The sequence below is a fragment of the Nansenia antarctica genome, assembly GCF_963989245.1.
Source record: "Nansenia antarctica genome assembly, chromosome: 15".
NCBI classification, from domain to species: domain Eukaryota; kingdom Metazoa; phylum Chordata; class Actinopteri; order Argentiniformes; family Microstomatidae; genus Nansenia; species Nansenia antarctica.
This window is the reverse complement of record NC_137685.1, coordinates 6,114,694-6,140,376: the sequence shown is the minus strand read 5'-3', so window position 1 is coordinate 6,140,376 and position 25,683 is coordinate 6,114,694. Positions and strand designations below refer to the sequence as shown.

The 25,683-nt window shown below is 40.5% G+C and overlaps 2 protein-coding genes across 2 annotated transcripts; one reads left to right on the top strand and one right to left on the bottom strand.

The window, feature by feature from the left end:
• Positions 1 to 1,106: 1,106 nt before the first annotated feature.
• traip (TRAF-interacting protein) lies at positions 1,107 to 6,030 on the top strand (the record flags this gene model as incomplete). The annotated part of the gene is made up of 15 exons (XM_080545633.1): positions 1,107 to 1,204; positions 1,659 to 1,716; positions 1,841 to 1,930; positions 2,070 to 2,109; positions 2,226 to 2,353; positions 2,536 to 2,630; positions 2,959 to 3,072; positions 3,197 to 3,284; positions 3,493 to 3,582; positions 4,026 to 4,114; positions 4,242 to 4,400; positions 4,515 to 4,560; positions 4,708 to 4,815; positions 5,632 to 5,682; positions 5,929 to 6,030. 15 exons carry the CDS (start codon positions 1,107 to 1,109, stop codon positions 6,028 to 6,030), a joined length of 1,356 nt encoding a protein of 451 aa, XP_080401759.1.
• Positions 6,031 to 9,282: 3,252 nt separating this feature from the next.
• LOC308170942 (metabotropic glutamate receptor 6-like) lies at positions 9,283 to 24,146 on the bottom strand (the record flags this gene model as incomplete). The annotated part of the gene is made up of 10 exons (XM_080545795.1): positions 9,283 to 9,525; positions 13,066 to 13,377; positions 13,625 to 14,248; positions 15,028 to 15,167; positions 16,902 to 17,102; positions 17,524 to 17,664; positions 18,250 to 18,404; positions 18,829 to 18,964; positions 19,593 to 19,809; positions 23,604 to 24,146. The coding sequence occupies 10 exons, from the start codon at positions 24,144 to 24,146 to the stop codon at positions 9,283 to 9,285; spliced, it is 2,712 nt and encodes a 903-aa protein (XP_080401921.1).
• Positions 24,147 to 25,683: the final 1,537 nt, after the last annotated feature.

Below are 25,683 nucleotides of genomic sequence, written 5' to 3'. Positions count from 1 at the left end.
TGCACTGCAACATGTTTTATTACTTGAAGAGGACTCAGAGTCTCAGATCAACTGAGAAAAACAATGCATCACGAACAAACTTCACTCAAAAGACATGAGTCTCACGGCGATTGCGTGAGACTTGGCAGCTCTGCATAATACCTAATGGAAACGATCGAGAGGCATACAAATACACCACAGTGTGCTCCATAATTGGATTTGTCATTCATCAATCTCTGCGAAACACTTTTGAGGAAGTCAGAGATTTGCTAAACAGGAGGAGCTTGCTGAGACAGCAGCAATAATGTCTTAAGACATTCGAATTAAACGATTTTAGCCCAAACCTTTCATTTCTTCCACTGGAGATGCATTCGATATTATTTCATAGCAAGGGGTCTCCCATTCTTTGAAGTACATAGAAGTTAAGAATGTGGATAGTTAACGCGCTTGTCTCCCAGGATAGTAGGGGTCACGGAACAAGCACAGGCAGCGCTTCTGGATTGGGGGAAATCAGATAATCAGAGGTACGTTCATGAGCGCGATATTTGATTGCTGCGCTGTTCATCAAACTTGATATTGAGGGGGGCACTGTAATGTGTGCTCGTGTTATATAATAAGAGTATATTACCGTGTTGTTATTTGTATGTCTTACGTTATTCTTGGATGGAATATAATAACCGATTGTTTTAAAGCAGAGGGAATCAGATGAACACGAACTGTTTCGTTCTTGAACGCCTGCCTAATTTGACGTGATGACGTGACACGTAAGGGGGCGGGGACTTTTAGGGTTCGAACTAAGCGCGGAAATAACATTACGTGTGCATGCACTGCACTCTAATCTGTGGGCCCTAATTTGAGATTAATTGACCGATTGGGTCATTGAATGACACATTTCACATGTACACAATCTCTTTAGGTAAGAGTTATGTTCTAAACATGTATTGTCTAATCTGTACGAGGTTCCTACTGGGTTAAATAGGGGACAATGTTGCTAGCTAAAGGATAGCTGGCTAGTTTATAAAGCTAAATAATGTTCTATACTTGCATATGTGTCTATTCAACACAATAATAATGTAGCTATACCCTGCAACGTCTATTATTCTTTCCAGAGGTCTGGTCCTTGAAACATGCCTATTCGAGCCTATTGCACCATCTGTTCCGATTTCTTCGATCACTCCAAAGATGTGGCTGCCATTCACTGTGGGCATACCTTCCACTACCAATGGTGAGTACATACTACATAATAAAGACATTGAAGCAGTCTGTATTTAGAATTTATAAGGTTCCATCTCCATTTTTGTCCAAATTGAGTTTTTTACATAATCTGACCCATTAGGTGTTTATTGATGCCTGTGTGGTGTTATTTTTTAAATGTTGACATTTTTGAGTTAGTAATTAATAAAATACAACGGTTCCATCTCACAAAACATAATGGAATGTAAAAACTTTGACGCTCAATATCTCTGAACTACCCTAAACGGAGATAGAACCTTATCATTCTAAACGGAGATAGAACCTTCTCATTCTAAACGGAGATAGAACCTTCTCATTCTAAACGGAGATAGAACCTTCTCATTCTAAACTCACGTAGTCCCTTTGCATAAAACTTGACGTTATGTATAACATATTATGTAAATATAATTTGTGTGCGTCATCTTAACCTCTCCCCTGGGTTACAGTCTTGTTCAGTGGTTCCAGACAGCTCCCACCAAGACCTGTCCACAATGTAGAAAACAGGTACAGTAGATGTGTCTGTTACTGCTATCCTGCTGTAGACTGGTCCCATACATTTAAGCATTTAATTATTCTGGATGAGATGAGACACCCATTCTGCTCTTTCTGTCTTGTCTCCCACCCTCAGGTCAGCACCAGACATATTATCAGTAAGCTGTTCTTTGATATCGGTACAGAGGATGCAGAGGGATCCTTCACGGATCCGGAAAGTTTGCAGGTAAACTGGTAGAACTTAATCAGAGCTTAGTTGCGAAGCTTATTGGCATAAAAACATATTACATTATTGATTCATAAATGTTGTGTGAATTAAGGACAGTGGTGTTATCATTGGTAATTATTGTTTTTTTCTTCCTCAGAATGAGCTTGGTAGAATAAAAGCCGTTCTAAGTGAAAAGGGTAAGTTGATGGAGGACGAAAACAGATGCTGTCTGTCACTTAGATGACAATTTGACCTATTTCTCATGTTGTATACTGAAACATTGTGTATATTTGACTGCTCTTTTTATTCACAGAGAGAGACTGGAAGGACAGACAGAAGATGGTAGAGAGCTTGAAGGAGAATGTGGACAAGCAGAAGAAAGACCTGGACAGTGTGCGTAAGGAGATTGGAGAGAAAGAGATGCTCTGCACTGCTCTCAGGGTAAGATCCGGTTCATCGCTGTTGCGTAAACTACACTCACAGAGACAAATATTTAGTTATGTACCACCCATTCGCTTTTACCTACTGTCAGTTCTGCTCAGTTCACTACATTTGTTAAATAAAATTAAAAATAAATTAAAATAAAAATAAACTGTCAATGCTTTGTGTTTTGCACCTTTCAGAAACAGATGAAGTACATGGAGAACCAGCAGAATGACAGCCAGGCCGCCAAGGAGGAGGCTAGACGACTCAGAACCAAAATGAAAACTTATGAAAGGTACAGGCATACACTCACCCTGACACAGTCACACATAGGCTGCTTTAACTTCGCATGACTGACAGGCACATTGTAGACAGACCAAATCAGGGTATAAATAAAAATATGTGTGTGTCTGTCTGTGTCTCTGCCTGTCTGTCTGTCTGTCTGCCTGTGTCTTCCTGTCTGCCTGTCTGTCTGTCTGTCTGTGTCTGCCTGCCTCCCTGTCTGTCTGCCTGTCTGTCTGCCTGTCTGTGTCTCTGTCTGCCTGCCTGTCTGTCTGCCTGCCTGTCTGTCTGTGTCTCTGTCTGTCTGTCTGTCTCTCTCTCTGTCTGTCTGCCGTCCCCAGTCTTGACGTGTTGCTTCAGGGTCAGAGGGCAGAGGTGGAGTCCATGATCACAGACATGGGTGTGGGCCAGTCCGCCGTGGAGCAGCTCTCCATCTACTGCATCTCTCTCAAGAAGTAAGGGGCCCCATTCCCCCCCAGTTGATGTGTTTTTACACTTACGCACACATACAGTTGATATGACTACTCACTTACCCTTCCTTTCTAATGGCCCACTACCTCTGTCTTTCTCGCTGTCCAGAGAGTATGACAATCTCAAAGGGGGCCTCAGATCCTCTAACGAGATGTGTGAAAAGCTCAAAAAAGAGATGTTTGCCTCAAGCCACAAGGTAATGGCTTATAAACATAACTATTGATATCTAGTAATTGATAGTGAAACCATTATTGTTCCATTCTATTGATGACTCATAACAGAAAGTGTATTAGATTAGATATACAGTATCTCTCATACTACTGTTCACTGGATTATATCAGATGAGAAATATGTGTGTGTCCTATTTCCAGTCTTTGACTTAACAGTATTTCATGTCTCTGTAGTTACAGAAAGCCACAGTGGATATGAACAGGACCAAGGAGGACATGAAGGCCGTCCAGAAGGACCTGACCCACGCAGACAAAGAGATCACTGTAAGGAGCCGAAACTAATTTAGAAAATGATTGGTAAAATACACTATAGTTTACTCATTATGTACAGGGTTCCCGCGCTGGTCTTAAAAAGCCTTAAAGTCTAAAATACAGCAATCCGATTCACAAGGCCTAAAAAGGTCTTACATTTACAGTTATTCCGTCAAAAAATGAGGTGCTAGGTCTGACAAATGAGATCCTGCAAGGAAATCAGTCCGACCACATCTATTATGCGAAAGTTAATCAAGCTGGAACCAAAAAAATGCCAATTCGCTCCCTTTTTTGTCAGTATGGCGATTTCATCACCTCGAGGATGACAAAAAGCTGTCATATGGTGTCGCGAATAGGTCTACAATTCTATTTAAAGAGGTCTAAAAAGGTCTTACATTTGACTTGTTAAAACTTGTAGGAACCCTGTATGTATTTTTGTCTTAACCTCATGACAGAGTCTGAAGAAGAAAGTGGAGATCCTTCAGAAGACCTTGAGCACACCGACACGCACCAACGAAGCCCTGAGCCGCCTGGTATTTGAGAGGTCTGAACAGATGTGGATGTATTGAACATACAGTAGATAACTTTGTATTAGTCACTGAGGTTGTAGATGGTAGTAGTAGATCTCATATGAGTCACTGCTAAGTTTTTTTTTTCCCCTTGTCTTTCAGCCCTGCCCCAGAAGATCTAAAACAGCCCCGCCTCCACCAGCCCGCCAACAGTCAGGACGTTGACCTCAACATGACCTTTGACATCACCACCCCTGACCCGGTGGAGAAGAGGCCGGTGCAGCAGGTCCCATCCAAGAAGATGCGCCTGGACCCTCCTGTGTGAGTCTCTCTCAACAGTGTCGCATTGAGAAGGGCCATGTGCTGCTGATTTTTTTAAATTATTATTTGGTTGAATTAAGTATTCATATTCAATTAATGTGCATTGTTTTCTAGGCTGTCGTCGTCCAAACACAGTGTTAATGCCTCGTCAGGAAGCAAGGTAGTATTTATATATAAATGAACGCATGCTCCACTTGTACTGCCGATGTGAGTTGCTGGATAGGAAGTCTGTCAGATGACTGTAGTCGAACATTTTGAGAGCTGTGTTTTATCATTAGTAAGAATGTGTGTTTGTGCTTTCTCTCAGGCTAGAGAAGAGGAGGGCTCCATGGATCTGTTCTTCAATAAATCCATCCTTTTCCGGAAGAAGGCCTTTGGCAGCATGCTGGACCCACAAAGGAATAGGCTAGGAGCTGTACGTATTACACAACACTCTCCTCTTTCCTACACCCTGGACTCCTTCAAATTAGCCCTTAAAACCCACCTGTTCACCAAGGCCTTTGGCCCCTAGTCAATGTTTCAGTTTTGCTTGTTTGTTTTCTGACCATTTCCTTTATTGTAAAGCGTCCTTGGGTTTTTTGAAAGGCGCTATATTATTATTATTACACTTCAGTCACATCTCTCAAACCTTAGGGGTTCCTCTTTATTTATTTAGTTAGTTAGTTATTTTAAAATACATTAACCCTTCGATACCCAGTTTTCCTACCATACCCATATAATAGTTATGCAATATTGCCTATATGCATGTCTCTGGCTCTCTTAATACAACAACTTTTTTTAAATACTTTTGTTTCTTTAAGTTAACACTCATACATGTGTAATGAAGAGATCCAGACTCTGAATGTCACATTTTTTATTCAGCCATTTGAGCCATGAGTGTGTGATTACAGTCCTTAATGCCTGAATTTTAAGCGTCTAGAACTTTGCCAAAAGTTTGAAAATGTACTTGGGCATCCCTGGACATCTTTTGAGCATTTTGCATCCATTGCATTTCAGAAAGTCATCTTTTTGACCACGTCAAAACTCAAAAGCTCAGATTTCAGCGAAAACATCATATAGTGTAATTACGCTACAACAATCGGCCACCATAAGATGCTAAAACTGTTTATTAGGATCTCTTGTTTAAGACAGTAGTTTATTTTCGTGAATCGGTTGCATACACACATTCTACCAGGTGTTTAAAGACATTGTAAAAGACTCAGTACAGTTCTCACTCACTCTTCAATTCCAGATGAAAACTGGCTACGATGGACTTGGAGGACGGACAAAATTCTTCCAACCCGTATCCTTTTTCTCTAGCCATGAAATTGTGATTTTCTAGAATGTTTTTTCTTGATGTATTGTGTATTAGGTGTGTATCTTACACCTCTAGTTACTGTACTCTGTACTGTATAGTATCTACTGTATATCTACTGACAAATGTAGTTACTATAAATGGATGTACGTATATCTCAAGGGAAACAATTGGAAAGGAATGAGACCATGTTGTGGAGTTGTCATGTCTCCTTAATGCTTCCCTCCACGCCAGTCTCCTTTGTCAGAGATCCGGCCGCTGTTAAAGGCAAAAAGGAAGAACGTGTCTCGGCCGCCTCCTCCCAAGATCTTAACGATGGACAGTTTTCTAGAGTGAATTTGTTCCCTTTCATCCCTGACTGTCAAGTGTCAAGTCAAGGACTGCGATACACTGTGTGTGAATGTGAGTGTGAATGTGAGTGTGAATGTGAGTGTGAATGTGAGTGTGAGTGTGAGTGTGAGTGTGAGTGTGAGTGTGCGTGAGCGTGAGCATGTGTATGTGTGCGAACTGCACATCTAAGACTAATGACCACCTGCACATGGTTTACTTGGTTCACCTGTCAAGTGAAAGGACCATGGCCTTCCTTAGTTGGTACCCCTCCTGGTTCCAAGCTTTGGGGAGCTAATTTGCTGTAGTATATTTATTTTTTTGTCTTCAATAGGCTGATCTTGAAATCAGTATGTAACTAGCAATCTTGGTTGTTTTGGTCATAATTTTCAGTGTGACCAAATTAGCTGCTGACAAACAATGGCACGTTAGTTTCTGGCTTTGTATCTGATTTTCATTTTTGGTGTCTTGTCAGATATCAGCTTTGACTCAGTTGTACATACAAAAAGTTATGTGTAGTTTCATAAGCAGTTTTTGAATATATTGTATATATCTTTTGTCTAAATTGTTTGCCGTTCCCCCAATCATGTGTCCTTTGTGATTTTATGGATTTATGTTATTTAGATGGATACTTTTACTTGTGATTATTGGGTAAGATTTCATATGTTTGAAATAATAAACTATAGCTTTCGTATTCCTATTGTTTGAGTGGGACATACAGTATTCATTTCTCTGATGTACACTGGTCCAGAGTATGGCTCCCAGAATGCATCACAGCGTAACAGCAAAGGGCTATCCTTTTGCCATCAATGTGCCTCAAAACTGATCTCTCACCTCAGAAATATTACAATAATGCTCATAAATGCTCTACCCCCTGTTCTAAGCAGGCATCACTGAACACTTTATTAGGAATACCTGTACACCTTCTCATTCATTCAGGTGGTGTAATGGTGTGGGCAATGCTTTCTTGTCACACTTTGGGCCCGTTAATACCAATCAATCAATCATCGCTTGAATGCCACAGCCTATTTAAATATTGTTGCTGACCATGTGCATCCCTTCATGGCCACAATGTACCCATCTTCTAATAGCTACTTCCAGCAGGATAATACACCATGTCACAAAGCAAAAAAAATGGTTTCATGAACATGACAATGAGTTCAGTGTTCTTCAGTGGCCTTCCCAGTCACCAGATCTGAATCCAATAGAACACCTTTGGAATATGGTAGACCGAGAAATTCACAGCTAGAAAGTGCACCTGAAAGATCTGCAGGAATTGCGTGATGCAATCATGTCAACATGGACCAGAATCTCAAAGGAATGTTTCCAACATCTTGTGGAATCAATCCCACAAAAAAATTGAGGCTGTTTTGAGAGCAAAGGGAGACCCAGTATTAGTATAGTGTTCCTAATAAAGTGTTACGTGACTGTATGTTAGTTTTTTGAGAAAAGTATGTTTACACATATTATTATGTTATATTATCTATATTAAGTATTTAATTGTATGCTGCATGTTTTTTTTTTCTCCTGCAGAGGGCAATGTCAGCATTAATGTCTCACATGATTCAGAAGCAAGCTAAATTGTGTAAACAAGTTGAGGCAAAGCATATTTATAAACAATTACTGTACATTGACTTTCAACACTTATTTTCTTCTGAAAACCTGCCTTACATATTGTGGCCAAGTAACAAAAAAAGACAAACATCTTATAACATCATGTTGGCAAACGAGCTGCCCCCTCCACGGTAGGCTATCATTTATAAAAGTCAATACCCTCTAATGATTTAAAAGAGTGAACACCACACACATGCGTTCTGCCATCTAGGAGTGATCTGGACTGGGCTTTCATGACTTTGTTAAATTTGTCCCAATCTCTGTGAGATTATGTCTGTGGACTATTATTGTTTTACAGTCTTGAATAAGTATACAAAAAATCGAATAACTTTCCAATATAATTAATATATGTGATAACATTTTCATAATACAAAACGGATTATATAGCACAACATTTAAGAGCAGAAGTCATCCACTGATGTCTAGATCTTTAATGATACCACAGTGGTCATGATTGGAGGCTGCGAAACATACAGTAGTGTTGCCAAATAGTCTCACACACGAGCACCTTAAATATATTTCTATGGAACAATAATGGGGAAATGCCATCCATTGTCGTCCACGGTACTTCATTGTGACTAGCTACAGTGCGTACATTTCTCAGGTGCTTAATCATGAATATCCTGTTCTGAACGAGTTGTACTGTATCCTGCTTAGAGAGTAGCAGCCTATCATTACAGTTTTTTTTAATTACTAAAACATTAAATACAAATCTCTACCGGTATTTTCTGTCGATTTTAATATGATATGAAACATCGTAGTCCAATTCATCTTAACACTGTTACAGTACATGATATAAAGTGTTTTGGTCCTATAGTGCTAATGGGAATATCAGTATTCCATACAGTCGGTCCAACACCGAAACTATGTCCTTCAAGAATTCAATAGTAATTATCCCAGGAGTACAAAGTGGTGCATAGAAAATATACTTCCTTCCAGTGTAATTAGTATAAAATAACAACGTGCATGTCAGATGTTTCCATATAAACAATACAGTAGAAGCATTCCTATACTGTACAAACAGACACACAACCTATGCAGGGCCGATGGGCCAAGCAAACAACAACGTGTCACCATTGCTCGTTAGAGACCCTACTTCCAGGAGGGGAAACGATGCCAACAACGACTATATTGTGAACTAATTGGCCTGTGGAGAAAGAGGCTAATTAATGTTCATGGTTACTTTGAAATTGTTTAAGGAGATGTCAGGGAGGCGGGGGAGGTTGTGTAACTACTCCTAGAAGTTGTACATCTAGTCAGGTCAGAGGTCAAGTCATCCTTTTAGCAGTGTTTCTCAAATGACTGAAAAGGTAGCATCTTCTCCATGTTCTTTCTACCTATTCGACAACATAGCCATGATGACCATCGATCAAAACGCCGGCCTTCACGTAAGGAAAATGACCACCCAAGAAACGATTTTGGATTTCTGAACCATCTGTTAGGTGCCAAGTCTTTGTTCATCCTTTAGTTTATCGTGGGGGTTTATCTAAAGTGATCGAAGAAGAGGGACGACCATCAGTGGGGAGAGTACAATACAAAACACCGCTATCATTTCTGTAGTGAGCTATTATTTTTGGAATGCATAATTCTGTGGAGTGATGGAAGCAGGTTTGGAAATAAGCGGACACACCCTCTTGTCTGCTCCGTTTACTGTGATCTGTCAGGCACCATCTTTGGAGGCGCTGGAGGAGGCGCCGGCTTTCCGTTCTGATTGTCGTCCGTCTTCTGGGACACGGTGGCAGTCGTGTCCGCTTTCTTGCCTCCGCGTTTCTGGACGTTCTGCTCCGGGTGGAGGAGGATGACGTAGACTTTGGGGATGTAGAGCATGCCCAGGGACACAGTGGCACTCAGGCTCATGGACACCGTGAGTGTGGTGGTCTGGATAAACATCTGGATCAGAACCGGGAAAGAAGAAGAACAGACTGGAGGTCAACGGAATACACTTGAATGTGACACGGATGTCGTCCTGTCTATGTGCTGTGAATCATTAATACTGTGTAGTATATTTTACTTAAACACACACACATGGACTGTATGTATGTTATGAAGAAATGCCTCATTACTGTAGGGCTAGGGCAAGATATTTATGACCCTTTGTTCTGTGAACCACTACAAAATTGATGACCTAAAGGCCTGGACTGTAAAATGGCCTCTTGACCTATGCCTCTTTTTCACACCCCAAGCATCCTCTGTAAACTTGATTGGGCCATTATTGAAGTTATATTTGCATACGAAAAGGTATAAACTTGGGGGCAAACATCAGCCCCCTCTCTCTCTCACTCACCTCAGCTGACTATCAGACCTCCAGCTACCAGCTCAACATATCCTGTATATTTTGTACTTTGTTTAAATAAATAGTCTTGAACTCAGAATTATTCCTGTGATCCATAACCAACAAGAGAATCTACTACAACTGCATTGACAAGTTTTTTTTTTCAATTTACTTATACTGTAACTCTCTATGCATAGTATGATTTTAAGAACGACCACTGTCGATTCAATAAACAATGGATGGATCCATTGTTGACATGTCATGACGTTAGAATTATAAGGTTCTATCTCCATTTTTGGTAAAAATTTAGTTTGTTACATAATCTGATCCATTAGGTGTTTATTAATGCCTGTGTGGTGTTATTTTTAAAATGTTGATTTTTTTGTTTGTTAGTAATTCATAAAATACAAAGGTTCCATCTCACAAAACCTAATGGAATGCAAAAACTTTGACGCTCAATATCTCTGAACTGCCCTAAACGGAGATAGAACCTTATAATTCGAAGCTCACGATGTCTTACATAGTAGCACAAACATAATGAAGCACTTAAAACAAAATAAAGATTGAAATATCATAGGAATACAGTATACCCGTTGTATCTTCCCCTGAAAATTCAGGAGACAGGTGTATTTGTTGCATTAGATTCATGATTTGTGACTAAGTATAAGCCCTGATGCTTGCAGGTCTATTTATGGACATTCACAATGACTATATCACGTTGTTATTCCTGTGCTGTCAGTCTGACAACAATAATGCGAACAGACTCAAGGGTTGCGCCCGATGCAATATTAACTCATACGCTGTCCTGTATAAGCCATGAATAAATCAAGAAATACATTCAAAAATTATTAATTTAAAATGAATATGAATTAGAAATATACTGTACATTCTATGTATATGCTGAGGGTCGTGTCTATTTATTTCCATCTTCTCCATCTTCATCTATGTTACGCTTCTCAATGACCTGCCAACCTCTAAAGGAGATGTGCTAACGCATGGATGAGCAGGGAACACATTGACAGGAGTGCACATTAAAGATAGGCTAGGTACAGTCTGTATGGCTCAGCTACAGTAAAGATAGGCTAGGTACAGTCTGTAAGAGCCGTGAGGGGTCATGGTGACTTGATCTTTGCACTCGATCACATTTCAGGACCCTCCTTTCATGACTTTTCCTAGATACGTATGTGCGTTCTACCACCCAGTATCCTTACATTTTCAAAATCACTTCAGCAGATGTACATTCTAAAAAGGGGGTCAATTTGACCCCCAAGGCGGCTCTACTAGTCGGTAAAATAGGTACGGCTGTTGTAGTGTTTAAAGTGGCATTGAGATACAGCCGAAGGATCTTCAGAGAGGGATCCTTTCTTTGTCATGTGCATCAGCAAGCAAGACAAGTCAACCCTCTCAACCAAACAGTGAACACATACAGTAGACTGTATAGTACATAAGACTTCATATCACACAGCAAGTCTGCATTGCCCTTACCACTCGATATGAATATACGCTTCTTATTCACACTTCCCGAATGATCAGCCTGAAATTGCAGTTTTTTTTTTTCTAAAACTAAATGCATCATCAATAGCCCTGCATTTAGTAACACGAATCTATTGATTATACAAAAACACTCGTTTGATTTGATCTGACGATAATATTGTTTATGCTGTATTTGCTCAAGCTGTATGATATTGAATAGTAGTCGTTTTTCCCTCCTCTCTTCTCTGTTGTTCTGGAGCTCTTCTGACCTCTTTTCCGTCCTCCCCACTTTGATTAATTTAATTTCCATTTGTAGAGGTGAAAAGATTTTTAAAGCACCTGGGGGGTTGAATCATTTCAGCCTGACTGACTTCTAATTGAACCCTCTATCAGTCAGAGCGTACTTCCATCTTTCAAATCCTCCCCATTGTTCTACCGCTTGCTTTGTGCGCAAAAGAAATAGGCCACAAGCTGAACTGACCCCTGCAACTCAATGAAGACGATACTGAACATGCTGTGTTGTTAATTAGAAAAAAATCGGTACAGTATGTCAAGTAGCCAGTAGCATTTCACAAGAGAGTGGCAGTTATCCAACAAAGTTATCCAATATTATATCCTATATCTGAATGGATGGCTTTCTTTTTCCTCTTTCAAAGCCAGTATGTAAACATGAGTTAGCATGTTAACCAAACAAAGCCATTGGTCAACTGTCAACTGCAAATCATACAGAACGCAGCAGTCCTGACCATGATCAAACAGGAGAGCACACATCACACTAGTTTTAAAGTCTCTGCATTGGTTGCCTGTTAGTTTTAGAATTACAAATGTTTTAATTCAAAATGATTTTATTGGTTTATAACTCTCTTCGTAGTCACGCACCCCAATGACAAACATGCTTTTAAGGTATGTACCCATTAGATCCCTCAGGGCCTCTAGGACTGGCCTTTTAACTGTTCCAAAGACAAGGACCAGGAGGCACGGAGAGGCAGCTTTTAGCTCGGATGCCTCCAGCCTGACAGAGCACTTGAGGGGGGGTGAAATTGTGGCCCTTTTTAAAAGACATCTCATACATACCTTTTTAGCCTTGCTTTTACTCGTAGGGTACTTTCAGTCTTTTAGTCATTCAGTTCTTTTAGCTCATTATGTTACGTTATTTATTCCAGCCAGCCTTAGTCTCTACTGTCCTCACCTGCTGTTACTGTTTCAACTCTGATCGTTGTTCTACTTTTTATCCTCTTGTGTTTTGTCTTGTCTTTTTATTTTCACTATCTGTTTTTCCTGTGAAGTGCATTGTATTGCATCCATGTATGAAATAATTATGGATAATAATAATGATTATTATTATAACAACAACAATACGTGATCTTCGAATTATACGGTTCTCTATCTCCGTTTAGGGCAGTTCAGAGATATTGAGCGTCAACGTTTTTACATTCCATCATGTTTTGTGAGATGGAACCTTTGTATTTTATGAATTACTAACAAACAAAAAAATCTAAATTTTAAAAATAACACCACACAGGCATTAATAAACACCTAATGGGTCAGATTATGTAAAAGACTAAATTTTGACCGAAAATGGAGATAGAACCTTATAACTCTAACGTCACGAATAATAATAATAATAACAACAACAACAACATTGTTTTATTTAATTTGAATAATAAAACGGAAGAATTTCAAACCTTCTCAGTTGACTGTGCCGTGCCAAAGAAGATAGGTACGAAGGCGAGCCAGACGATGCAGGTGGTGTACATGGTCATGCCGATGGGCTTGGCCTCGTTGAAGGTCTCGGGGACGCCTCTGCTCTTGACGGCGTACACGGTGCAGGTGACCATCAGCACGAAGCTGTAACTCAGGCAGAAGATCAGGGACACGTCAGACATGTCACACTTCAGGACTCCTCTCGCCTGCTCCGGGTTGGGTGGTCTCTGCTCCTCATAGTCTATGATGGTGTGTGGGGGCACCACGCCCATCCAGATGAACACTCCAAGTAACTGTGGAAATAAAGAGCAAGTAAGCAAATGTATTAAGCCCCACGATTGCAGCATGATCAAGCTTATACATAGATTTGAGAGACTCTGGAGATATGAGGGATGAGATAAGGCTGTAGATATCATCTCCACCCCTCTACCAACCACAGATGCCTTTTGACAAGGCCTCACGATGACTGAATTGATTGAATTGGCTTGGTTGCAAAACACACTACTGTTCTGAGAGAGGCAGAAAGAAACCCACACTAACCTGCACTGAGATGAGTATAAAGGTGATGATCAGCTGCGAGGCGGGGCTGATGAACTTGGGCGGGGTCACTGCCACTTTGCCTTGCTCGAAGATCCGGTAGATCCGGTTGGTCTTGGTGAGCATGGCCGAGTAGCTGATGCTCATGCCCAGTCCCAGCAGCAGCCTGCGGATGGCGCACACTCCCGTGCTGGGCTCGGCGATCATGAAGAACGTGATGAGGTAGATGAGGAAGATGCCCGTCAGCAGCACGTAGCTGAGCTCCCTGCCGGAGGCGCGGACGATGGGCGTGTCGTTGAAGCGCATGAAGGTGACGATGCATCCGGCGGTGGCTAGGATGCCCAGGGTGGCCAGGAAGACGGGGATGATGGCCCAGCCGGAACTCCACTCTAGCTTGATGATTGGCGTGTTTCGGCAGCCAGTGCGGTTGGTGAAGGGCCTCATGTCGATGGGGCATTTGTCACAAGTGAACTCGTCCAGCTGGTACTGGTAGCCGTCGCAGAGCTCACAGTGCCAGCAGCAAGGCACGCCCTTCACCATCTTCTTCCTCTCTCCAGACTCGCAGGGGAAACTGCACACCGAGTCAGGGATCTGACGGTCTCCTCCCGACCACTGCATCTCCTCAGCCTGGGACAGACACAGAAGAATGGATGAACAACATGACGTGACGTTAGAATTATAAGGTTCTATCTCCATTTTTGTCAAAATTTAGTTTTTTTACATAATCTGATCCATTAGGTCTTTATTAATGCCTGTGTGGTGTTATTATTGAACATTTTAGTTAGTAATTAATAAAATACAAAGGTTCCATCTCACAAAACATAATGGAATGTAAAAACGTTGACGCTCAATATCTCTGAACTACCCTAAACGGAGATAGAACCTTATAATTCTAAGATCACGATGAGCTTAATCCAGTAGGTCTAGTCTCATCATGTATTTCTGGTAAATATTATATGAGATTGGTTGACTATAAGCTAAAAGAAAAAAGCTAAATAATATGTTACCATTGTTTGGTTTGGTTCATAAGAGAGGTCATTCATTCTTCACTCAAGTGCATCCATTTGTTAGTGCAGTACCAATCCATATGCAAATTAACATTACGTGAGCTTACGTAATGTACGTGAGAATTATAAGGTTCTATCTCCGTTTCTGGTAGTTCAGAGATATTGAGCGTCAAAGTTTTTACATTCCGTTATGTTTTGTGAGATGGAACCTTTGTATTTTATGAATTACTAACTAAAAAATGTCAACATTTTAAAAAATAACACCACACAGGCATTAATAAACACCTAATGGATCAGATTATGTAAAAAAACTAATTTTTTTACAAAAATGGAGATAGAACCTTATAATTGTAACGTCACGATTTAAATAATATCAGTAGATCAAAAAGGAATGTTTACTGTGAGCCGCAGGTGGTTTGTCCACTGGCCGATGTGCCGGTAGCCAGGGTTGGTGGTGTTGGAGAGTTGGTACTGGAAGATGTCGTAGCGTCCAGGAGCGTCTCCGTTCTCATTGAACATGACCCCGGTCCCTGCACTGCCTGTTTGATAAAACAGCAAGCATTTGAACAGAACTACCACTTTATGGCTAATATATGGCATTTTCTTTCTGCGTAGAAAGATTAAACAAGTGGCCTGGGGTGGTCCAGTGGTCTAGCACCATGGTCTTCATGTCGGCATGGGTTAGAATCCGGCCCATGCCCTGCTGACATACCCTCTCTCCCTTCTTCTCCTTACTTTCCTGTCTGTCTTCACTGCATTTGTCTAATAAAATGTACAAATATAAGTGAGACTGCTTCGCTCAGAAAAAACAACCTTTAAAAAAAGAAAGAAAGATTAAACAAGAAGGTGATGTGGATGCACTGCTGAACAACCTCTTTCACTGGTGGAGAAAGCACTCAAAGACTTGTCTATCCTGAGATCTTTCTTCTGGTGTCTTATGTAACCTAGTCAAAGTCAAGATCGATATAGGATGTTTTTCCTCTCCGGTACTGTACATCAGTGTACGACAGTCTTTCTATGCTCTCTAGGTCTGTTTCTATAACATGATGTGTGTCAGATGATCCCTTAAGGCTTTCAATCAGAGAGGGGGCTTTAATACAAGAGCATCCACCAAGAGAGAACAAGTAAATAGCCATGCTTTTCATAGAAAGCTTTTCGGGCTCAAAACAGTAAAAGAGAGAAAATGTTTTTTTGATGAACGATAGAGTTAAAAGGAAGAGTGGGTCTTATGTATGGGGAGATCAGAGAGGCAGAGGCCCTGGGGAGAGAGAGTGCATTGTAGAGAGATGTGCTGTTGTTCTGTGTCTTGGTACATTAGGAGAGATCTCAAGGCTGAGTGCTGTCTTTAGACTGACCTTCCCTCACGTCAATTTCTAAACTATGGAACATAGTGGATATCAGCAGGGGAGGAGGCCAAAGATTTTTTTATCTGTACGTTTCTGTTTGTCACCCATGACTTCCTTCTTTCTTTCTTTCTTTCTTTGTTTGTTCGTTTCTTTCTTTAGTTCTTTCTTTCTTTCCTTCCTTTTTGTTATTCCTTCCCTTCTTCCTTTCTTCGATACTGATTAATCAAACACAAGTGTAATTTGACCCCCCTAATCCTAACCGTAACCTAGGTCACTTGGCATCACAACTAGGTTAGTAAAGATAAAAAATCAAATACTGTAAACTGTATTGTACTGTAGAAATATGCTGAAGGCTTTTATTGTCTGTTCAGCGTTTAATTGAGTGTATTTTAAAGAGGCTATTTTTCACTTATTAATTGGTATTTAATCTCATGTTTTATGTAAAGCACTATTGAGTCTACATTAAGTTGTATGAATATGTGACACATTCTAGAGTTTTGGTCCGCATGTCGCCAACATTTTTTATTTTGAAACACGGAAATACATTTCGACGTTGCTGAGAATCGCAACACAAACTCTCTAGTCAAACCAAAACACTGCAATGCAATGGATTCGGTGAGTAATCCCCACTGCTACCTAGTTAACTATAACACTACTTTACATTGTTAGCAGGCTCACAACAAGCTGTGTTAGTTGACTAGCGATATGTCATTGATTTTCAAGAATGCAGAAATGTATTCACATTTTTTCGAAAGAAAGGTCCGATTAAATTGGATGCCAACATGCGGACCAAAACACTAGAATGTGGCACATATGTGCTATACAAATACAGTTGCCTTGCCTTGCCTTGCCTAGACATAGAACCCCAGGCTAGGGGGTAAAGCTCCCTTTTCAAAGTTCCTCAACTCTCAAAGTTCCTCAACTTACCATTAAAGCTGACTGAGCGAATGTACTGGAGCAGCATACCGCCTTCTACTGGGTCCATCTTCTCACAGACGCCCATGAAGCCAGGGCAGAGGTCCAGGTGCATGCTGTGTAAGGCGTGGGCCATGGCGTACACAGCGTCAATCACAAACTGCACCTTCCCCTCCTGCTCGTACTGGGAGTCTTGACTGATCCTCTCCTCGCCTGAGGGAGACACAGATCGTGAGCTTAGAATGATAAGGTTCTATCTCCGTTTAGAATGAGAAGGTTCTATCTCCGTTTAGGGTAGTTCAGAGATATTGAGCGTCAAAGTTTTTACATTCCATTATGTTTTGTGAGATGGAACCTTTGTATTTTATTAATTACTAACTCAAAAATGTCAACATTTTAAAAATATCACCACACAGGCATTAATAAACACCTAATGGATCAGATTATGTAGAAAACTAAATTTTGACAAAAATGGAGATAGAACCTTATAATTCTAACGTCAAGAGATGTTGATATACAGTATACAGTGGTCTAAATACAGTATACAGTGGTCTAAATACATGAACATACAGCTTGTTACACAGTCTACTTAATTTAAGTATGAAAAAATGTCATGTATGACCAATGCTCTTACCTGTACATTTTCTTCTCCCAAGGTCGTACTTGATACCCGGTCGAGTCAGTTTACATTTGAAGTCGTCCTCCCAGAACTCAGCAAACCAGATGTTCCTTCTGTTGTTCTCCAGAGATCTGGTACTGAAGTACTGGTCGAACCCTACACCGAGGGGACAGGCAGAGCATGACTATCAACATTTGACTTTCCTGCCACCCAGCAGTGTACAATTCGTGACGTTAGAATGATAAGGTTCTATCTCAATTTTTGTCAAAATTTAGTTTTTTTTTTTACATAATCTGATCCATTAGGTGTTTATTAATGCCTGTGTGGTGTTATTTTTTAAATGTTGATTTTTGTTGTTGTTGTTAGTAATTAATCAAATACAAAGGTTCCATCTCACAAAACATAATGGAGTGTAAAAACTTTGACGCTCAATATCTCTGAACTGCCCTAAACGGAGATAGAACCTTCTCATTCTAAACGGAGATAGAACCTTATCATTCTAAACGGAGATAGAACCTTATCATTCTAAACTCACGAAATCACCTTTATAACTGAAATATCATTCTTCTCAGCAGTATCATTACATTCCCAGCCCATTTTTTTTCTGGTAAGAGAATTCATTCTTGACATCATTTTACAATGATACAATAACAACAATAATTATTATTAATTAATTAATTAATTAATAAATGTATTAAAATTATTAAAATAAAATGTATTTATTTACAACGGCTCCCTCACCATCGATGGAGGCTCTTTTGGGGAGGATGGTGACGGCCCCCTCGGCCACGTCTTCCTGGTCCAGGATAGGGGAGCTCTTGGCCCCCCAGCTGTCAGAGCCCACGAACAGAAAGTGGCCCGTCAGGTTGGCCTTCTTCGCTGCCTCCAAGACTCGTCTGTTAAGAGGAGAGGATGTGTTAGCTCCCTAAACATGGCAATGTAATCTTGTGTCAATGTAAAGTCAAGTTAAATAACATAAAAATAAATGAGAAATAGTGTCCCATCAGCAACTGTGTTCGTTTTGTCGATCACCCCTTCGAGTTTGTGACGTTAGAATTATAAGGTTCTATCTCCATTTTTGTACAAAATTTAGTTTTTTACATAATCTGATCCATTAGGTGTTTATTAATGCCTGTGTGGTGTTATTTTTTTTAAATGTTGACGTTTTTGAGTTAGTAATTCATAAAATACAAAGGTTCCATCTCACAAAACATAATGGAATGTAAAAACTTTGACGCTCAATATCTCTGAACTGCCCTAAACGGAGATAGAACCTTAGAATTCTAAGCTCACGAGTTGGAACTCTAGGTTACCACTCACTTGATGTCATCCTCATTGGCGAAGATGATGACCCCCCTAGCGTTGGAGGTCTCCATCAGTCTCTTGATGACCTTATCAAACTCCCCGTATCTGGGTTCTCTGGGGATCTTAATGGACTGGCCGATACACAGTCCTCCTGAACACACAGAACACATCCGGGAAAACACAAACACAAGATGTTTAAAACATCCTTCTTAATAGGTTATATTCCTAACATACAAAACATTTTTTTTACGCCACTAACCACTGCTATTATACCCCATGTCTAGTAGGCTAACAGGAGATGAACAGGAGATTACAGTGTTGATGCCGGGACAGTTGCATAAAATTACTGTTACATAAAAGACTATTTGTTTTTTCAGAGACAAATTGTCTTTCTAAATAGCATTGGGTTGCACTTGTCCATGCTCTCTGTGTATTATTAACATTTGTTCTTCCAAGCTATTAGAGAAATGGCGGAAGCTGAACAAGTGAGAACTGACTATGATGGTCATGGGGACTAATTTATGCAAAACCAAGTGAATGTATTGCTTTTCTGCTATTGTTATGTATTGTGTATTAATGTGTTTTAATGCCATGTTTCAGAAGGTTTATTGACATGTACTGAAAGTGTATGAAGTAATGAAATACTGATTTTTGTAATGTTTTAATGTAAGGACTCTTTTGGAAGATTAGCCATTGGCTAAAAGAGGTCCTAATAAAAACTAAACTCAAACTCAAACTATAACAGAAAAAATAAATGACAACTTAAGGGCAGTACAAACCTGCCTCTCGAGATATCTGGAGGAAGGCATCGACACCACTCTCTCCATAGTTCCCCTCTGATGCTATTGTAGACACATAGTTCCAGCCCATGGCCTTGACGATGTCCACCATGGCCTGGGCCTGGTACGAGTCAGGCGGAACCACGCGGGAGAAGAAATCATAACGACTCTTGTCACTCAGCTCTGGCGCCGTGGAGGCGTAACTGATCTGGGGGATCTGAAAGATATAGACATTATGAAGCATGACAGACAAAACTGGCAACGGTTCTTAGTTTAGTTTATTTAGTTTAGTTTAGTTCATTTATTTAGCACACAAGAGATTGTGCAAGGAGGGAACGAAGCCCAGAAGGCTTGTTCTAAGATCTTAATTAAGATTAAGATTAAAAAGAAGGAAATGTATCAGGGAGAGCTGGGGTTTATCCGAGTGGCACCAGACTCCATGAGCCATTTGTAAAATCAACTATTGTCTGGATAGAATTGGTAAACATACAATATAATACCTTACGCTGACAAGTTGCCAAGCATTTCTGTATCAAAAAATTACACTATCATGGAGAGTGCTGATTTGTCATTGCCCAGCCAATGCTAATCCACTGAGATAGAACATTCATACAGGGAAATATTTCCTAGGGCTTTAACTACTGGTCTGCGTTAGGCCGTGGAGCGAACGTGGACGTGAAATACAGATGGTGGTGCAAGCCACTGCTGTAAAAGCATTTGTTTTTAAAAAATATATAAAAAATGGATGAGAAGATTAATTTACTGGTGTGCTACTTCCTTAATGACACAGTTTATGTCAGTGTGCTGGGCTCTGACCCCGCTAATGCCCCACCGCTGGCTTAATGAAGGTTTTTATAGAGAGGGGACGAGGAGAGAAAGGTAGACACAAGGGGTTGTGAAGGGAGAAGGAGAGAAGAGGGGGAGAGAGAACCATTTCACAGATTATCTGGGAAGGATTATAGGGGTTTTAGTCAAATTAAGTTAAGCACAGAGGGAGAGAGACAGAGATCAAGAGACAAGGTTACCATTTCTCAGCTGTAAGCCATACAATATATTTAATTCTGATGGCCACATGCAGCTTACATTCGCTGCTTTAGTTTAACCCTCTCCTCTCTGGTGGGAATAGTCATAGATTACTACTGTATATGCTGTGTACTGTATATGGCATCTATAAGCTTTATCGTCTTCTGGGGGGGAGATCGAATTCAATACTTACGAGAACTGAATGTGATCAATGATAACATCAGTGATACCACCAGTCATTTCAAATGTTTACATTCTAATTCCTAAAACAAAATAACAACTAAATCTCGTTTAATGCTAAAAGACAAGGGTGCTTAATTAAGTTTAGGATTAACGGTAATCCTTCAGTCTCTAACACTTATTCAATATCCTCCAATACCCCTGCCCTGAGAAGCCCCCGCTATTGTTTACATAGAGTGGATAACGGTTACATAATTACACACATTATCTGCAATTATTTCCCTGTTTTGAGTGTCATTAAAAGGAAATGAGGCAGGAAGTATTGTTTTTGGCCCTGACTGGGTTTTTATTAACAGGTGAATGAGAGGCCGTTGTAAAGCGCTTTGGATAAAGGTGCTATATAAGGCGCTATATAAGTGTAGTCAATTTATTAGGACCAAGAACATATTCCAGGTGCCATACATTGGTTCCAGTGATGTTTCCCTGACAGGGATCTACTGTATAATCCTAACTCCTAACCCCTAACCCTAACCCCTAACCCCTAACCTTATCTACCTAGCCAACCTAATTTATGAGGGGGACATTTCATACCATAGTTAATATTTCATGTTATGTAGACTTACAGTTTTGTAACTGTACTCCACTCTATTAACTGAGATACTGAGTACAAGTTCTGCAAGTGAATTCCCCATGGTAAGTAAAGAACAGTGATACAGTGCAGTAGGCAACGTTCTTCTATGGTAGCTATGTTTAGGCTACAGCGCACCGAAATATCAGATGGCTAAGTATGGAGGCAGTATTGTTACCGTATACATATTATGTGTACACTTAAAGATCCTCTCCATTGACGAGGGATTTTCTTAATTGAACCCAGTAAGTGGCCCTTGGAGGCCCTTCCCTGTGTGGAATTCACTTCTATGATCAAATGAATTCTAATGTTTGTGCTGAACTTCAATAATAATATCTCCTCGATCCACCGAAAAATCATGTTCAGATCAGGTCATCAGGTCAAATGTTGTCATGTCTTATGCAATGTGATTATACACCCTATTTTATTAAATAGAACAAACATAATTTAGTGTAAAATTACACTTCGAGAGTCATCTGACTTATGCATTATGAGGAGGTGACTCCGCGCTGTACGCCAGGCATTGAACATCAGGCTGAAGAGGCTCGAACTCCAGAGAAGCACATATGGAGCAGTGGAAGCCCACCATTTAGTTAAATCTGTTACACACCGGTTACAAGTTACTGATATTCTAGAACCAATGTCATCCGATGTTGGCCTGATGCTCTATTTTCAGCCCCGGGTCCTGAGCTGCTGAGAGGGGCTTAATGAAGGATGGGATCTATAATTCTGTAGTTAACATCTGCCCCCATACGCAAGCTGACTCCTTGGCGTCCAGCTAATAGCACCTCCGTAAAGAATGCGCCAACAAGTGATAGCTAGAGAACTACCTATTGGAGATGGCTGGAGCTTCACCAACCTGAGGACGACAGATTTGACCCAGTTAAAACAACTGTACCTATTTATACCAGCTACATTTCTAGATTACCAGCGGGCCCATGTCACTAAGTCACCACTGAGAACGATATGATATAATGAGGGTTTTAGGCAGGCGGGCTCCCATTACAGCAATGAGCAGTGCAATTAATTATCACACAGTCAATCATCTCCTCAACTCAACCCTAACAATACATTAAACAAATACACTCACCAAATGACACGGATTAGTTAGCAGTCGAACTATTGATAATGGATTCACAATCCCACTGCGGTGGTTAACACTTCAGTTGCCATTGGAGCATGTAATGGAAGATAATATCTCATATATATTATATTCTAGAACGATTTTCAAAAACTCCTGACTCTAACTGACTTCTAATGCTGTACAATATGGCGAGATACACAAATAAGGCTTGTGTGAGTGAAAATGTCATCAGGTTTCATCATTTTTTAAGTTTTTCTTCAAATTTTCAACAATGTCAGCTTCTTCAGATGGTGCAGATGAAACAGCGAGATTGTGTCATTAGCACCTCTATTGCACCTCTGGCAGCTGACAGGGCAGAGCTGGCTGGTAGACTATCATCTCACAGCTCACACAAATAAGCTCTAACATCCTTCTGTCTACTCTCCTGCACAGCACAGTATGTGAAGAGGCCGACATGCACTGAACCATATTTACATTGTATGTTTGAGAACAAATGTTATTTTTTCCTTCCATATCGTTCCCAAGCAAAAATAGCTTAGTATCTTAGTACCTAACTAGATATCTCACTCATTAGTTAAAAATGAGTTACTGTAGGCCAGTATAAGCCTTATAATGAGTGCCATACATGCAATAAAACAGTTGATAAAATATTGTAAACACTTTTTCTTGTAGAAGATAATGTATGCACTAAAATGCATTTCGCTCAAATGCATTTAGAAATGTATTTTAGCAAATACATACTTGTGCAGCCGATTGTGAATATTTTAAATGTATCCGAGAAATGTATTTCAGGAACACAGATAACTCTAACTTTAAAGTAAGTTAACTTTGAGCATTTGCACCTCCATCTGCTGCAAACTGATTTATGGCGAACATCATTGCTCACTCTCTGATAAAGATTAATTAATTAATCATTAAGATTAATCATTAAGAGTTTTAGTGTATAGTACAGTACACTAAAAATACACTTAAGTATATTCTTGGTAAACAGAGTGTGTTCATTGGGACTGATGACAAAAATGTGTGGGAGTGTAGGAGGACACACAGGGGCTATGAGATAGTGAAAGCTGACAAGCTGTGAATTCTTGATTCTCACCCCAAACAGTCTCAGCACATTGGCTACCATGATGGACACCGAGCTGCCGGACGCCCCGATCACCCCGACTACCCTCTCCGGCTTGGGGATGATGGGCGGCTCGCCGTTGGAGCAGCGCACGTCCGAGTTGTCCTTCTGGATCTGGGCCTGGACAAAGGTGAGCGACTGCTCCAGGGCGTAGGTGTCCCGGGAGCAGGTGTCCAGGATCCGGGCCCCCAGGGTGATGTTAGGCAAGAGGTCCGGGTCACTGTTGATCTGGTCCAGGGCGTACAGCATGGCCTCCATGCGGTGGATCCCTTTCTCCCTCTTGATCTCCCCGCAGGCCACTCCGACCGGCCCTCGGGAGTGCACCGGGAACAGTCCGCCCAGGGTGATGTCCCCCTCGATCTTGATGGAGTGGGGCTGGGTGCCCTGCTGAGCCCACGACCCTGGACTTAGACCCACAAACAGTAGACCCATCCACAGTAACTGAAGCAGCCATGTTGTCGATTGGTATCTGAATGGCGCCGCACCAAACCGGGACATGTGGGCCTGTGACGTCATGGTTGTGGCCACCAGGGGTGCCTGCCGTCCAGTGTTAGAGCACCAGGCTTCTGCCTCTACGTCTGACACCTTGGGAAGCAGGAGCAGGGAGGAGAGGACGTTTTGGGATGAAATCAAATGTGTATTCAAGAAGATTTTAATCACATTGAACAACAACTGAAGGGGTATCTGTGACCAAGGAAGAGATTATCTTCTGCTTCACTTACACATACTCAAAACTACAGCCAAGAGAAGGTTCATGAATATAGGGTATCTTTGAAAGCAGCAAAGACACACAGTGAAAACAACTCGTAAATATTGCACAAAAGCAAACATGAACAGATATGCATGTTTCTGACTGGTTTTCTAATGTGCCGTAACACTAATGACACATATGAGATATAGAAAAAGGTTCATGCATTCTATAAAAATAATGAGTTTTGCAAGGAAACAAGTCTAATCCTGCAGAATTTTAATTTGATGGAGCTAAGAATATAAATATATCCTGAAATATGTATCACTCGCAATCTGACTGCTGGTTCAGCTCACTATCCTAAAACTGTTCAGTGTTCAATGAAGTTACATATTTGAACATATTCGTTCAGAGGTGTCAGAATTACAGTTTTGATATGCCATAAATATATAGAACAGAAATATTGAATGAAACCTTTTCATACAGTCTTGCAAAACAGTGATTATCATCAACAAAGCATAACTTGCTATCATGTAATGCTACATAACATTAAACACAAATAAACATGAAAAAACGTTTACAGAAATGTACAATGCATTGAAATGAAAACATATATAGTATGCATTACAAAGATGTGTTAACAGACAAAGCAGAGAATTTTTTTTTTTATTGACACATTAAATGAAATAATAACATTTGAACTAAGTACCTGAAAGTTAACTTGTAAAAAGGTTCTACTGATGGAAGAAATGGAAGAATTCTTACCTGAGCATTCCATTTTGACTGATCTTGATTCCATCCATCACTTGAGCACTCCCAAACAAGCCAATTCCCATATTTAATATTCAATGATACTTAGAAGTGCCATTTTCTTAAATGTTTTGGCAAAAAGTTAATCCACAATCATCTCCGAGGGTCAATGTACTTGACCAAAAAACCTATAATGGCCTCAAATCATACAATAGCTAAATAGAATGTGTTTTAATTTACAAAAAACACATTGAAAACCCTGGCTTTCCAGGCTTTAGTGTATAGCATTATGGTAGAATCACAGAAAAGTGGAAAAAGCACAACATTACGCTACTGAGATTCTGCAAATCACTGACAAATCCCTTAAAAGCTCTCTCTCTCTCTCACTCCCTCTCTGTTTCTCATCTCTCAGTCACTCCCCCTTCTCTCTATCTCTCTCTCTCTCTCTCTCCCTCTCTCTGTTGACCCCCCCCCCTCTCTCTATCCATCTCTCTCTCTCTGTTGAACCCTCTTTTCTCTCGCTCTCCCTCAGTGCACTAATGGGCACAGATTGGGATTATCAAGTGTGCGTCTGTGAAGAAAGCCCTACTGGAGGTGGACTAGCCTATATATTTT